At 41.4% G+C, this 16,317-nt stretch overlaps 1 protein-coding gene across 1 annotated transcript; it reads right to left on the bottom strand.

The window, feature by feature from the left end:
- Positions 1-462: 462 nt before the first annotated feature.
- Positions 463-10,035, bottom strand: tcp11l1 (t-complex 11, testis-specific-like 1). The gene is made up of 10 exons (XM_063196822.1): positions 9,931-10,035; positions 8,961-9,163; positions 8,441-8,573; positions 7,965-8,085; positions 7,374-7,594; positions 6,004-6,140; positions 3,903-4,093; positions 3,337-3,518; positions 2,797-2,969; positions 463-2,122 (listed from the first exon to the last, which is right to left on the bottom strand). Exons 2-10 carry the CDS (start codon positions 9,130-9,132, stop codon positions 1,896-1,898), a joined length of 1,557 nt encoding a protein of 518 aa, XP_063052892.1. The 5' UTR covers positions 9,133-9,163; positions 9,931-10,035; the 3' UTR covers positions 463-1,895.
- Between the last annotated feature and the right edge of the window lie 6,282 nt (positions 10,036-16,317).

Below are 16,317 nucleotides of genomic sequence, written 5' to 3' on the forward strand. Positions count from 1 at the left end.
AGATGATTTTATCCAAGTCCACCGTGGCATAATAATAATAAAAAGAGCTGTTACACTTAACAATGCGTGGATGGTCAAGTCATTTTGATGTCAGCTGCTGCATTCTTCAAATCAATCATAAATAATGCATTAATCCAAATGACACCTATATCTCACCACCAGTTTCTAAACTTCCTTGTATTTCTCAAGACGCTGAGGCCTACAGAACCTCGAACATGTGTAGGCCTAATAACTAAATGGATTGTGTGTGGGAGTTTTGATTTGCAATGGATTGGAACGAGACAAACTGTATTCACCACTTTTCCATTGGCCTGATGCAGCTGCTGGTTTCTATCACCTTTGGTGGAAAGAAAACCTCTTTACATAATGCATAATAGAGCCGTATAATAAGCGTGATTGCCATCTAGCGTTCAAAACATTAACTGCTTTTTTACACACCCTTGTAAAATAATTCCAAACAACTGATGTTGCAGACATATTTATTAGGATTTTCCCATATGGTTTAAACGCCATGTTTGTATTATTGCAGCGATAACTGTTAATGATTTCCAGAAACTAGCAAAATAATGTAGCACACAGTGCTCACTCAATTTTATAGTGACCAATAAATAAGTGCAAAACAACCGGACATTCAACACAGCAAACAAGTACAAAATAAGTTTAAATATCAACTGAAAACATTTTGCTTTACAAATGTGGTTAAAAAATCTACCGTTCAGTATAATCCACTTGCTCTTGGCAAGCGTTTTTGTCATTACTTCAGACATAACTGTACTCGGAAATAGCAAAACAATACAATCGGTATGCAACATCCTCTGTTGCTGACCTGTAACTCCTTTTCTTTGCCGTAATAATTCCCACCCAGTGTATCGGTATTCTCATCAGCAAGAAAGCATTGATTTGTGATGGCCCAATAAAACTACATAGCATGGCCACAGATACAGTATGAGATGAACACAGTGACCTACAGGGTTTCAGACGATTCTGTGTGGGGGCAGCAGTGCAAAGACACAGTTTGTTCTCTGTTACCATTATTTTCATGACTCGCACACATAGAGGGCATTTGGTGGGAATACAGTATCATCTCTCTCTCTCTCTTGGCATTAAAACTAAATTAATCAGCTGAGGATGGACAGAAGCAAAGCACGCTAAGGCACCAGTCAATTACATCAACACCTTACTTTTAACCCCTGTAATTCTCATCCTGTCAAATACAAATGCTTATTTACTACTAAGTGAATCTAAAATCTCATTTAGCCTTTTACAAATTCAGGAATGTCAACTTCCAGCAGTCCACTTTGCAGCAAGTGTATAATACACATAGTCAGAGGGAGTAGATTCTAAGAGTATAGGCGATGCAGGTGGGCTTGTCAGCGTTCTGCTGCCTCAGAGGTGAGACAACATAAGGGCGGGTAACTGGACTGAGGGGTTGATAAGCCTGGCTAAATGGGGTTCAACTGGTTCAAAGTGACCAGTCATGTTCAAAATGGATTCATTAGTAACAATCTAGTTCCACATAATATGTGATAACATGACTTGGTTTTACCTGTCCAATTCAGCCAGGTGATTGACTGGTTGAACGATCACCTGGTTGAATTGGACATCCCCCATCCTCCTCCATGACTGAGGTACCCTGAGCATGGTACCGTCCTGCTGCTTGTCACTCCTAGTTGAGGCGCCATTAGGGGCTGCCCCCTTGCACGGGTGAGACATAAAATGCAATTTCGTTGTGTGCAGTGTATACTTGTGTGCTGTGGAGTGCTGTGTCACAATGACAATGGGAGTTGGAGTTTCCCAGGTGGGCTTTCACTTTTCACTTCGATATGTGGCACTGGATTGTAACTACCGGTGATGAATCCATTTTGCCCATCACTGCCAATGACCCATGCTGCTGCTCAGGTCTCCACTGTGGTGGTGCTTCCCTCGTCGCCCAAGATGTCCTGGAGGAGGTCCTGGTAAAAAGGGGAGTAGACCAGCTTGTTGAAGTTCACCAGGCGCCCCAGCCGCACGGCCAGGTCTTCCAGCTCTTTGCTGATGGGCGCCAGGCCTCCTGGCATGGCCACGGGACTCCTGTGGGGGCTGTACTCCAGAAACGCCATAAGGTAGGTCTGTATGCGCGAGTCTGTGGAACAAGACAGTAATGACACATGAATTTCCCCACTGTGGGATAATTAAGGGCATACTTCCTTTACGTGCTGCTTACGTACTTACGTACTTACTTATGAAGCATTCATCAAGCATACCTAAAAGCTGATACACAACAAGAAATATTAACTCCTTAAGACACTACCCCTGTTATAAATTAGCTGTTACCAGAATGACAATGACCAAGTCGTAATGTATTACTAAAGGCCCTCTACAATGTCATAGTAGTGTAATACTATACGCTTTTTCAGTGACTATTACAACGTGCCAGTGGCGGGACTGTGTCTAGTAAGAGTCTATGGACAACATTAGGAATAATTCAGTCTAAACCACTTAAGACTGCCTCAAGCTTTACTGATCTTGTGATACTATGCCATCAGAGGTGTGCAGAATTGAGAAATTGTACCCCCACACACTAGTAAGCAAGCCCCTTATCGGACAAGTGAAATACATTTTAAGTGGAACAGCAAGTAGATGGCGTAATATGCTTGCTTTCTCTTTGGTTCTTATATTGTTATACTCTATATACATGGCTATGCCTGGGTCGAAGGATGTCATTAATATGTGATAGCCAGCCATGTCAATCTTCTTTGACATGATTGATCAGAATGACCTTCCCTTGCAGAATGAGAAGTATGTACTGGTACACACCTATGAGCTTCAAAATGGGATTGTCAGGGCATTTCACTGCTGCAATCTGGCCCTTCAAAGCACTCTGCCGGTCGCATGAGAAAGGAGAGAAAGCGTGCTTGGACAGGCACTCCTCCAGCTCCACACACATCCGCTCCCCTATGGTGGCAAAGGCCTCTTCTGCATTAAACGAGCTGAAAAACAAAGACAGCATTGTTTGAAAAAAAAAAAGGGGGTGGGGGTGCAGAATCGCACTGGGTCACGCGTCACCCATGTGTGCGCACACTGCATACACAAAAGTCCATCTTTGTTCAAAGACCAAGAAATCTGTGTCAAATTGTACGTCTGTGAATGTGACTTCACTGCTATTGGTCCATCAGTGTTTCTTGTACTGTCTTGCACTTTGATGTCAGTCTGTAAATGTCGGTCCTGTGTATGTCTATGTCCTTCATGGTATAGAGAGAGAAACGTAATTTCAATTTCCTTGTATGACCTGTGCATATGAAGAAACTGGCAGTAAAAGCTGACTTGTGATGGATATTACTACAGTATTTGTCTTACGGTGTGTGCCTCTCGGAGAGCAGCACCCTGACGGTGCTCTTGAGATGGTCCATGAGGCCCGGCAGGCCAGAGATGGCCTCCCCTGCGCTATTGTAGATGATCAGCAGCACGGACGCCACCGTCGTCAGCTGATCTAGCTCCACCTGCATCTCCTGGAAACGAACCTGGTCCATCAGCAGTGTCTTTACGCGAGGATGAGAGAGAGAGAGAGAGAGAGAGACAGGGAGAGACAGGGAGAGAGGGAGAGGAAAATAAAGGGAATGAGAGAGAGGGGGGAAAGAGAAATAGAGACAGAGACAGAGACAGAGAGAGAGAGAGAGAGAGAGAGAGAGAGAGAGAGAGAGAGAGAGATGGAAGATAAACATAGGAATCAATTGGGTCCTTTTATTCAACACTACTCAAGTCCTAACAGTCTTTTAGGCAAGGCAAAATATTTCAGTGTGGTGTACAGAGGACGACAGTGAATGGCCCTCTGAGTCTCATATTATAGTTATATAGAAATATCATATTTAATTTGTTTTCCTCAAAATGAAATCTACTGTATACACTCATCATCTATGACTGACCTCTGGAAAAGGCGAGGCATCATGGTCCCACTTGAGCAGACACAGGTAAGCGTGGTTGTGTACAGTGAGGGGCTGAAGGCTGGAGGAGGGTCCCGCAGCCGCCCCCGCCCCCGCCACATCACTCTGCTCCTGTCTACTTCTTAGCTTGTGTGCCGAGTCCTCCAGCCATTTTCGAGTGAAATCCAGAGCATCTGAAATGAACACATGAATTGGATAACAATTTGAACTAGAAATGCACTCAGAGAGTGCAAACCTCCGCCAAGGAAGCTGAATTTGGTTGTAATATTTGTGACATGTCGTGGTGTAATCCATGCATGCCTGGCTATTTATAGGCTAGGCCTACAGTGTTCAGAGAAGTGAACATTCAATTTTAACCAAATTATGTGTCTCTTTTATTAGCTAAGGCTTATGTCACCTCACCTGGTTAGCTTTGGTATTAGTTCACCTGCCATTGTGTGATTGGCAAATGTGATTGGTCATGCCATAGGCTATAGGACCTAATTTGGAAAATATTGTATCCCATCGCTATACTGTAGCCTGGTGTCATTGTTCATTCATTGTGTTGTTATAAACATTTTGATGATTGGAAGCATTATGCCTTTCATCACATAATTGTTTTGCCACAATATTAAATAGCGCAGCTATTAATATCAATCCATAATATAGCCTATAGTGAATGATATGACTACGGGGGCACCTTGGCCTTTGAGAACGATTTGGTATCACTGTCAAACACAAGCTTTGATTAAGTGGATACCGTTCCCTCCTTGGCGCTGTCTGTTCATCATTGATAGCCAAAACTGTTCACCGTTATTAGGCTATTTTTTCCCTCCCTCCGTGGGCTACAAACTTCAACAGGCGAGAGAAAGCTGATTTGGTTGACATGGAAAACACTCGGAGAACAATTACCCCGCGAAAGTTGTGACGATATGCATGCCATTAGCCTACATATTTACATTATGTTTGGGTGCTATTTATTGACTATACGCACCTGGCTTCAGCCATGCAGGCACAGCAAATCCGCGCGCTGTGCATTCTGTTTGGCTTTGTGGCGACTGTCGCCACGCAACTTTATTTAAACTTTCATGTAGAGAACCAACTGGGTACCTCCATAGATGTGTATAGAAGACTATACTATACTTCTATACACATCTATGGGTACCTCTCCCTCCTTGGCGCTGTCTGTTCACTGTTAAACACTGTTTGCCGTTGTTAATATCTCCATCCTTCGTAAACTTCAGGGAAACACTCGGAGAGCAATTAGCTCCGCGGACGCTGATTTGGTTGACAGGGCAAACACTCGGAGAACAATAAACTCGGCGACGATATACAGTGCCATATTGTTGGCATATCGGCTATTATATATCATTTGGTGTGCTATTGGCTACGCATTGGCTACGCAGCCATGTAGGCACAGCAAATCTGCGCGTAATACATTCTGGCTGTGTGTGGTCACTGTCCATCAATCCACCTCACAGGCGCGCCCTGTCATTGCTCAATTCACCTCGGCCACCTTGTGGCAGGCCACGAAATAGCAGCGAACGAACAGAGCGACAGAAGGACAGACGGACAGACGGACAGACATGATAACACAGAAATCGGGCGATCACATAACCTCCTGGCGGAGGTAATTAAGGGTGCCTGCTAAATGTTGTGTAATGTAATGAAAAGTAGTCCAATTGTCAGAGTCATCCAAGTTAAAATCTCTGGGGATTAGAGATGCAAATTATCGATTCATTCATTAATCATTAGTTGATAGCCTTATCGATTGATTTACGATTAATTGATAAGAGCGTTTTCCCCCCGAAATCTCAATGTTTCTAGAAAAAAAACCTACTAAATCTAGAAAATGTAATTAAAAATTGAGATAAAATGCCACATTTAAATTAATTCTATTTCAATTCTTTAATCTAAAGGTGATTTACATATTCCCACTATTCACACCCCTCTTCACACACACTCTTCACATGCCCATTGTAATTGTCGATTAATTGCGATTAATGTTTTTTAATCATTTAATCGTTTGCATCCCTACTGGGGATTCTATATATGGTGATGGATGTGGTGATGGATGATGCATATAATATGTAATGTGGCTTACTTGGCTGTTTATCAAGAAACTCTTGAAATTTCTTCCTCTCGTACTCTACAGAGTGCTGTAGGAGTTGTGGACGGATGCTCCTGACAGCAAAGTTGGCCATGTCGATTTTCATCTTGTCCAGGACGGAGAATATGGCCCTGGAGTAGAAACAGTGATGGCAGTAACAAAGCCACCAGTTAATACCAATATCATCACGCAGCCCACACACGTACATGTATTTCACTAGTTCTTAAGTGTACATCAGCTTCAATAAGGTAATGTACCCCTTTCCGTATGGCCATTAAAAAGATTAGATGCTGTGGAAGGCATTTGCTTATCCATTTTCCTGTCAATCAACTTAGTTCCTGCAGTTGTAATAGGGCAGCCGTGGCCTGGTGATTAGAGAGTTGGTCTTTCAAACTGGGGGTTGCAGGTTCGAATCCCCCCTGACCTTTCCCTACATCTTCATCCATGGCTGAAGTGCCCTTGAGCAAGGCACCTAACCCCACATTGACCTAGGGCTTGTAACCAATACCCTGAAAATAATAACTGTAAGTCACTTTGAATAAATGAAAGCGTCAGCTAAGTGAGAAGTATTTTGAAGGTACCTCCTGTGCAATGGCACACAGTATTCATCATGAATCTTCACATCATTCTCTACAATTGGGTCAACAACGTTTTAGTTGTAGCACATATCAGGGTGGTGCAACTACAGCTAATCCACGATTGTATGGATTTTTTGGTAACACTTTATTTTAGGGATACATCTATTAGCACTAATATATACATTGTGCCTGTATAAGTAACTTGTAAGGCATGTACAAAGCAAAATCAAACATTTGTTAGGCATGTATTCGCAAATGTCTTGTTCATGCACAATAAGGGATTTATTACCAATTTAACCTTAGTAAGGACCTAGTAGGCCATAACGTTTGCTTAGTACATGCCTTACAAGTTACTTATGCAGGCATTAACATTGTATGTATTAGTGATTATAGATGTATCCCTAAAATAAAGTGTTACCGATTTTTTTGTTTCTGTTTTTGGTTTTTAGTGAACTATCTAAGAAGCATATTCATTGAAGTGCATTACCTACCAATTTTTAATTAATTTACATGCATTAGCTGTGGTTGTACCACCTGACGTCTGAGGACAAAAAAAAACTTGCTATTGACGCAATTACCAATCTCCACAAACCCATTCTTCTATACCCCATATAGAACAGGCAGCAATAGCTTTCTTACTTTAGCTACTCTGCTCTGACAAAAAAAAGACCTTAGTGTCTTATTTAGTGTGTGAACCTTCTCCTACTTTGAACTATACTTTTTGGGTCCACGCACCTACTTATTTTTCTAAACATCTAGAGCGCAACAATACCCTTGCCTCCTTACTTTAGCAGCGGCACAGTGTCGGTGATATCGTGCAATTTCTTCACGTCTTCATCTCTACAAGGGGCACAGAAGGCGCCCATCATGCCTATGATGAACTGAGCTACCCTCCCAATGTCCAATGCCCCATTCTCAGCCTGCTGCTGGATGAGAGAGAGGTCCAGTGCCTCTTCGATCTGACCCCTCAGCCTGCCCTGCGTCGGCAGCAGGAAGGACAGCAGAGTCTGGCAGAGCAGAGAATAAAGCAGAAGGAAACACAAGTTTTAGTCATCAATACTCGTATCGAGGTTGGGTCTATTCAGGTGAACAAGTTTTGAGAAGAGAGTCAGAAATCTACACTCTCTGAAGTTTTTTTTTCTCCCAAAAGCATGTTTCCGCTTTTGCTGAAACACTGCAGCACATCAAAAAACAAACAAGTCCTAAAAGAAACAAACACATACCCAGACACACACAGGGCGCAGGCGCGCAAACACACACACACACACACACACACACACACACACACACACACACACACACACACACACACACACACACACACACACACACACACGGAAAAGATGCAGCAGCAGGGTGTCAAAATTTCATTCCTACCTCTTTGATCTCTCCAACAAGCTTGATTGCATGATCATACAAGGGCGGATCTTGATTCATCTGCGCTTCAAGGCTATCCCAGAATGCTTTGTGCATAATGTCCTTTACTCTTTTTTCCAAGCTGGAAAATGGAATAGTTTATAAAGTAGACAGAAACAGGGCATTTTACTGGCAGTTCCCAAATACGAAGACTAACAAATAAGTAACAAATATCCATTTTGGAAGTTATAATACAGTATGTCTTTAGTCACATAGCTACAACATCAACCACAACTGTTCCAAGTCAAACACAATTTCACAGATCACAATTTTTCAAAAAGGAGGCCGCATCTTGCATAAAGATTTTTCATTGTGGCCTCCTTTTTGAAAAACTGAGATGAAAATATGGGCCAGCAACCTCACAGTCGTAGTAAGAGTGACGCCTGCTCCAAGCTGAACATTGACAGATCATTATTTCACAGATTGCCAACACTCACCTTCCCTCAGCTGGTTCAGGGGGTTTCATTTGGAAGTTCCCATTCAACACAATCTCGTGGGCCAGTGCCATGTTAGTGACTCCTTTGGCTGTCTCCATCAGCTCCTCAACAGATACACACATAGGAGGGCTGGCTATACAGAGGATGGACAAGAAGCATGTCACTTCGACTCCCTCTATCAATTTAAATGTCAATACACACCATGACACCACCAGTGTTACCCTGGCTCTCACCAGACCTGTGCAGTTTCACACAACTCCACTCACACCGCACTGTCAATCACAAGATTACAATTTTCCTTCTAAATAAAGTGGGACCCATGGTCTTAACTAAAGTAAGTCACCATCATGCCAGCGCCATACATGACTATAACCAGTTTATTACACATTGGTATTACAGCAAAGACAGCATTCATGAGTTGAGAAGAGAGTAAGGCCACAACAAATAATGTGACGTCCGCTCAATCATGGTCAATCCCTATCCCAATCCCAATCAAGATGAATTGTCAAAAGGCACATACATTGAGGTGTTATCCTGTGGGGACTTGGCGTGTTTCGTCTCATTCTTTTCTGCACTAATGCTTCAGGATCTTCACTTTTCTCTTCAGCACTTGTCTCCTTGGCCCTTGTCTCCTTTGGATCTGTTTGCTTATCATCGTCTCCATTTGAAGGCTGGTCAGAGTCCTTTGGCATTTTGCACCCAGTGCAAATGTGTTGCTAAAAACTGAGAATAATAACAATGAAATGGTTAAAATACCATACCAACATACCTCATGTGAGGCTAACCAAAACTAGGGTGTAAGATTACTTCATTTCCAACCTAGCTATGCCTGGGATGTCAAACGTGGTGAATGTTGTTTACAAACGTAGGCCTACCTTTGTTCTATTAGTGTACGAATAGGTCTAATAGGCTGACAGTTTGAATAGCGTGTACGGACAAAAACTGAGAAAAAACTGGATAACGCCAGTTGAGCCTACAGTAGTTGGGTATGTCTGTCTTTGACTGACACAACTGAGATCTACCCCTTTTACCATTACGTAATTGCTTCATTCACCCCGGCAGATGGTCGTGACAATTACAATGGGCTAATTCCAAAATTATACATATATGATCCAACACTATGGAAGAAAGCCTCCATATGAGACATAAATCAAGACAGAGGAGAAGAATGACTTATCACTAATCATAACAATGCAATTTTAATGTTATCAAAAAATAGCACGGCTGGAGTCAGCAGCGCCCTATTTATTTATCATGTGGCAGCGTGCCTAATCTGAGAACATTTGCTCACAAATCTATAAAAAAAATCGTATAATTGAACGTGGTCTATAATGCCAATGGATAATCATAGTCTAACTAGCTAACTAGCGCATTATACATGTTAGCGTATCCAGCAGCTACGAACTGTCATAAACAGTTGGATAATGTTTTCAATTTCTCTCCTGCTAGCAAGGGGACATGATCTGGGGACAGACGTTCAGCATGCCTACCTGATAACCCGTGTAAGCACTAAGCCACGAAATACCACGAGAGCGTCCAAGAAAATTGGGTTATATCCACGAGGTTTTATAGGCATCAGCCTGCTCCAGCTAACATTAGCTAGCTAAACAACAGTACCTCCCAGGGACTGGTCCTCCCATTCGGCTGTCACTGTGCAATATTTACGGAAGTGTTCAAAACGGTTTGGTAACGTAGTTTTTGTGAGTGTCGGTGAGTGTCATTACTCTACCTTAAAACTACATTTCCCAAGCAAAGACTCAACCTAGCCTCGCCCATATAAATCTGGTGTAGCTCCTGTCCACTCACGCTCAGACGCATCTGAATGTTCATTTTACAGTAGCTCTAGGCTTAAAGTAATCATTTTCAGCACAAATTGACCCATGGAATAGGCCAGCCTAGATATTCTGAAAAGTATACTAAATCAATTCTTTACTTACATCAGACACAGATGCATGGTCAATAGCACAATTAGGCCTACATAGCAAGACAAATTTAAAAAGAAAAAAAAAAGTAAAATAAAATGAAATAAAATACAGATACACACCAATCAGACATATAGATAGGCACTCTTCCCAGTGTCTGCAGTTTGGAGAAGAACCTCACAGAACTCTTAGCTGGAATCATAGGGTTTGAGCAATGATACAGTAAGTAAGATGTAGACCTCCTTGGGTTTGAGTTATGCTGTTTTGAGAGCAATCCAATCTACACATAAATTTGTATATTAGGCTACATCTCTCAGGATTGCATCACACCCAGGCACAAAAGAGTGTACAAAAGTAAATGTTATTATTAGTTGTAGTAATAGTAGTAGTAGTAGTAGTAGTAGTAGTAGTAGTAGTAGTAGTATTGTTATTATATCCCCGAAACGCGGAGCGTCGGGGATGTAATGGTTTTGCGTGCACCGCCGCCGCCGCCGCGTCCGCCGCCGCCGCCGCGTAAGGTCTTTCGTGTTAACGCGATAACTTTTGAACGGATGTTTGGATTTGTCCCAGAATTGGTGTGTGAATGCTCTAGGGCAGGTTCATGAACTGATTCGAGTTTGGAGGTCAACAATTTCAAGATGGCCGAATTCAAGATGGCCGAATTTTTGTTTGGCCCATTACTTCTGACCGGGTGGATGGATTTGTCCCAGATTTGGTGTGTGAATGCTCTAGGGTGGGTTCATGAACTGATTACAGTTTGGAGGTTAACACTTTCAAGATGGCCGAATTCAAGATGGCCGAATTTTTGTTTGGTCCATAACTTCTGACCGGGTGGATGGATTTGTCCCAGATTTGGTGTGTGAATGTTCTAGGGTAGGTCACAAGATGGCCGAATTTTTGTTTGGCCCATTACTTCTGACCGGGTGGATGGATTTGTCCCAGATTTGGTGTGTGAATGCTCTAGGGTGGGTTCATGAACTGATTACAGTTTGGGGGTTAACACTTTCAAGATGGCCGAATTCAAGATGGCTGAATTTTTGTTTGGTCCATAACTTCTGACCGGGTGGATGGATTTGTCCCAGATTTGGTGTGTGAATGTTCTAGGGTAGGTTCATGAACTGATTCGAGTTTGGAGGTCAACAATTTCAAGATGGCCGAATTCAAGATGGCCGAATTTTTGTTTGGCCCATTACTTCTGACCGGGTGGATGGATTAGTCCCAGATTTGGTGTGTGAATGCTCTAGGGTGGGTTCATGAACTGATTACAGTTTGGAGGTTAACACTTTCAAGATGGCCGAATTCAAGATGGCCGAATTTTTGTTTGGTCCATAACTTCTGACCGGGTGGATGGATTTGTCCCAGATTTGGTGTGTGAATGTTCTAGGGTAGGTTAATGAACTGATTCGAGTTTGGAGGTCAACAATTTCAAGATGGCCGAATTCAAGATGGCCGAATTTTTGTTTGGCCCATTACCTCTGACCGGGTGGATGGATTTGTCCCAGATTTGGTGTGTGAATGCTCTAGGGTGGGTTCATGAACTGATTACAGTTTGGAGGTTAACACTTTCAAGATGGCCGAATTCAAGATGGCCGAATTTTTGTTTGGTCCATAACTTCTGACCGGGTGGATGGATTTGTCCCAGATTTGGTGTGTGAATGTTTTAGGGTAGGTTCATGAACTGATTCGAGTTTGGAGGTCAACAATTTCAAGATGGCCGAATTCAAGATGGCCGAATTTTTGTTTGGCCCATTTCTTCTGACCGGGTGGATGGATTTGTCCCAGATTTGGTGTGTGAATGCTCTAGGGTGGGTTCATGAACTGATTACAGTTTGGAGGTTAACACCTTCAAGATGGTCGAATTTTTGTTTGGACCATAACTTCTGACCGGGTGGATGGATTTGTCCCAGATTTGGTGTGTGAATGTTCTAGGGTAGGTTCATGAACTGATTCGAGTTTGGAGGTCAACAATTTCAAGATGGCCGAATTCAAGATGGCCGAATTTTTGTTTGGCCCATTACTTCTGACCGGGTGGATGGATTTGTCCCAGATTTGGTGTGTGAATGCTGCAGGGTAGGTTAATGAACTGATTCGAGTTTGGAGGTCAACACTTTCAAAATGGTGGAATTTTTATTTGGCCCATAACTTCTGACTGGGTGGATTGATTTGCCCGGTAACTCCTTAATTTAATGGTTCACCATTTCAGTGAATCTACCATATCAGGTAGGCCTACAGTGTAATAACCAATGTAACAATATTTAATACCATGTAATACTAGTGTAATACCAGTTCAAAAAATAGGCAATACCAGGTACAGTGTAATAACCAGTGTAACAATATGTAATACCATGTAATACTAGTGTAATACCAGTGTACAAATATGCAATACCATGTAATACCACTTAGGCTACACACAAATAGCCTACATGATATAAGTACACAATTGGTACATGGTGTCACACTGGTATGACGTGGTATTAAATATTGTTACACTGGTTATTACACTGTGCCTAATGTGGTATATCCACTGTGATAGTGAACCATTAAAACAGTGTTACCATTTGCCCCATTTTTTCCTTCATTTTCACAATAGTCATTTGGTTTTAAGCCTATGCACGTCATTGATCTATGTATAGATATTAAATATATATTTATTTTATATTTTGTATTTATCATAAACGTTCATGAAAAGGTGGACGGGAGTGGTAGGAATGATTGGGGACTGGAAGCGTCGCGTTTCGGGGATATACCTTAAGCAGTCGAAGGCGACTGCACAGGCTGTCTAGTTACAGTATTATTATTATTATTATAGGCTATTGTTGTTGTTGTTGTTATACCACTGAATACACAACACGTTTGAGATTTGTGTTCTCATAGAGGAAATAGTAGGACCCAAAAAAGTGTCATTGAAGGCCTGCCTATTTTGGACACCAGGGGCCTACTACAACTGGTATTCATCAGGGGCCTATATTACAAAGCTGGTTTAGGAGGTTAGGTTAAGAGGTAAATCATCTAATAGAAGAGCCTGGAGTCCCTATTTTCTTAAGAAAAGCTCTTGTATAGGATTTGTTTTGCCTCTTAACTTAACCTTAACTTATCCTGAACCAGCTTTGTAGGCCCCTGATGAACACCAGTTGTGTTACGTATAATGTGACACATTTATCCCACAAATAAAACAAAACTTAAGTAGCTCATTCAAGCTGAAGAAGATGAAGTACACCCAAAAGTATAAAGGTGCTGCAAATAAGCTCTTTCTATATACCCACCTTTTCTAGAAAGGGGACCAATAGACTAATATGCATCAGACGTTGGCTAAAAGGCGGATTAGTAGTCTCTGATCTAGCCACACTTCACTGACCTTTGTAATATAGTCCAGCATCTCCGTGGAAACATATTAAGGTTGTGTGTACAAACCATGACATATGTGAGGACAGCAAAATCAAGTTTGAACTTGTCTGAGGCAGGCATAGAAATATTATGAGGCTTATATTTTGGCAAATAATTCTTTATGGCCTGTGAGCCGCATGGACACATTTGGATCCTTAGTTCCTACTACACGCGCTTGAGGAGATGATAATGCTCAGAACATTATACAGACAATATGAAACCAACCCTGTCTCAAGCATCCAAACCTAGAGTGTAACCTTTCCAAACACACTAGTAGAGCATATGGATATTTCGGTCTGACTTGTCTTTTTTCAGTCTCTTGGGGGGGGGGAAAGGCACTTTGGGCACTAGGTGGAGACACTGCGTCAAAAGTTACAGACTAGAGCCCTTTGGCATTGAACATTTTCATTCTGTGTGAGAGACCCCAATGTCCGCTGTTCTTTCATTGCTCCAGTGCAATGCTCAAAGTCTTTTCAGACACTTTGTATGTATTTGGTTGGATTTGTCAATACTCAATACCAATCAAATTCCATTAGTTTCACCAAGAATTCTTCGGAAATATTTCTGTCATATTATATTGTTGATATTATTCTGGAAAACGGTAGACTACTGGAAACATGAACACATTGGATTAGGTGGGGAAATGTTTCGAATCCCATTCGGGTCAAAGGTGCACTCAGTGCGCGTGAGGAGGAAGTTTTGAATAGAATGCCGTGAAGGGCTAGTAAAGCTAGGAAATTAATTAGCCCAATGGTTAAATGTTTGTTAATAGTTTTGTCTGCGTGTTTGGATCTTACTTACGCTAGGCTTTAAATTCATACTCATGTAGCATAGGTTCCTTTTTGATATAAACAGTAGGCTACGTTATTCTGTGAAAAGTAAGTTCAGTTGGCAAACTAAAATGTCCACAAACTGGAAATCCATTCTGACAAGTCACTTTGACATGGAATAGCATCAACGTGGATTCAAACGGAAAAAAGGTGAGCTTAATTCAGGCAGTTAGCTGTCCATTAATTTATTTTCGTCAATATTGTATAAGGAATATGTATTGTTACACTAATGACAGCTGTCAGTCTGTGTGCTAGGTCTAGCCATTGTAGCGCCAACCTTAGGCTAATGGTTCTGATCACTGACTTGTATGGTAGTTGATTAGCATTATCAAAGTTAGTCGTAGAGCTCTCGAAAAAAAAACTGCTTATCTCGAAGGCGAAAGGTGATGTGGATAACTGGAGGTAGAGGATGTTTTAACCTTGTAGTAGGCCTAGTGGCGTGTAGGCCACTCGTGCCTGAGTGTTGGCTTCATTCTATTGCAATCTCATGAAAAGCAATCATGCTAAATTAAAATTGTTTCCATTTAATGAGAGATATTCTTTCAGCGCAACATTTTACCTTTCATAAAAACGTTTAACATATAATACCGAACTCAGTAACTTAAAGTTCCATTCTCTCATTGAATCAGTCAGAGGGAAGACCTCCCACTGCAAGCAGTTATGATAGGAGGAGGAAAAAATCTCGGGTGTCAATAATTTAACCAGAATGACAGTAATCTGCTTACTAAGTGTTACTGGCATGACCCTTATTACAATCTCATTGTAAACGATTCATTCTTGATGGGGCTGAAGGAGTGTCTGTTAATTCTCTTTTGTGGGCTTTTGCAAAGGTTGCATAATGACAACTTTCACCTATGATACTATCAATGTTTCTCATTTGCCATACTTTAATTATTGGTTGATGTTTTCAAATAGGCTAATAGGGTGATTGTTTTTGTCCTGGAATGAACCAGTCGGTGTAAATGAGTTGCTCTGAACAAAATCCTCCACACATTCCAAGATGGATCTGAAAGCGGAATTAGATACATCAAATCAAAATTCCTTGGTAGGTTATTACCATTATTATTATCATTATTATTATTATTAGTTTAAAACCTTCAGAAGAGTTTGCAAGTGAAGAATAAGCTTAATTCATATGTTAATTAAGTCCATGTTTAGTCATAGGCTGTGTGACTTGATATCATCTAACCGGTCTAATTTAATGAGGACATTAGTGTTAATACAATTTTGTCATATTTTTGACGTATTATTGTTTTTCAACATATAGGAAAAAGATGACACTATTCTCTCAGTTCAAGTTCTAGAATTTAAAACAAGTCTTCTGGATGCAGTGCAAGAGCTGCACATTCGAAGGGTAAGTAGGAAATTATTGTACCCTAAATGATGTTGTGAAGATGAACAAACACAGATGAGAAGTTTGTCGGATATTTTTTATGAGAATGACACTTCAACTTGTCTAAAGAGGCATCAAATGTAAGTTACCCAATATAGCCTGGCAGATGTGACAAACGGATCAGTCGTGCTGTAATTCAGTGTTGTTTCAAAACAAATAAAGTAATTCTCTCACTAAACTCTCATCAAAAATGACCACTAATTACCTGTTGTGGTACACTTCAGTTTCTGGCATCGTTGCTCTTGTATAACACCATGATATGTAAGGAGTTCAAGGTAACCAACCCTTTTTTGACCACATGGACACAAGCCAGCTGTACATCTGAATGAGTTCTTGCGTCTGTCTGTG

Source organism: Engraulis encrasicolus, chromosome 4, assembly GCF_034702125.1.
Source record: "Engraulis encrasicolus isolate BLACKSEA-1 chromosome 4, IST_EnEncr_1.0, whole genome shotgun sequence".
NCBI lineage: Eukaryota > Metazoa > Chordata > Actinopteri > Clupeiformes > Engraulidae > Engraulis > Engraulis encrasicolus.

Bases quoted from the DNA above. Each gene is read 5' to 3' on its own strand.
- tcp11l1 (XM_063196822.1), bottom strand. From the start codon at position 9,132: ATGCCAAAGGACTCTGACCAGCCTTCAAATGGAGACGATGATAAGCAA. The intron at 3,519-3,902 runs GTCAGTCATAGA...CCTCGCGTAAAG, and splicing joins ATGCCTCGCCTTTTCCAGAG to ACACTGCTGATGGACCAGGT. The intron at 2,123-2,796 runs GTGTGTACCAGT...CTTGTTCCACAG, and splicing joins TCCCATTTTGAAGCTCATAG to ACTCGCGCATACAGACCTAC.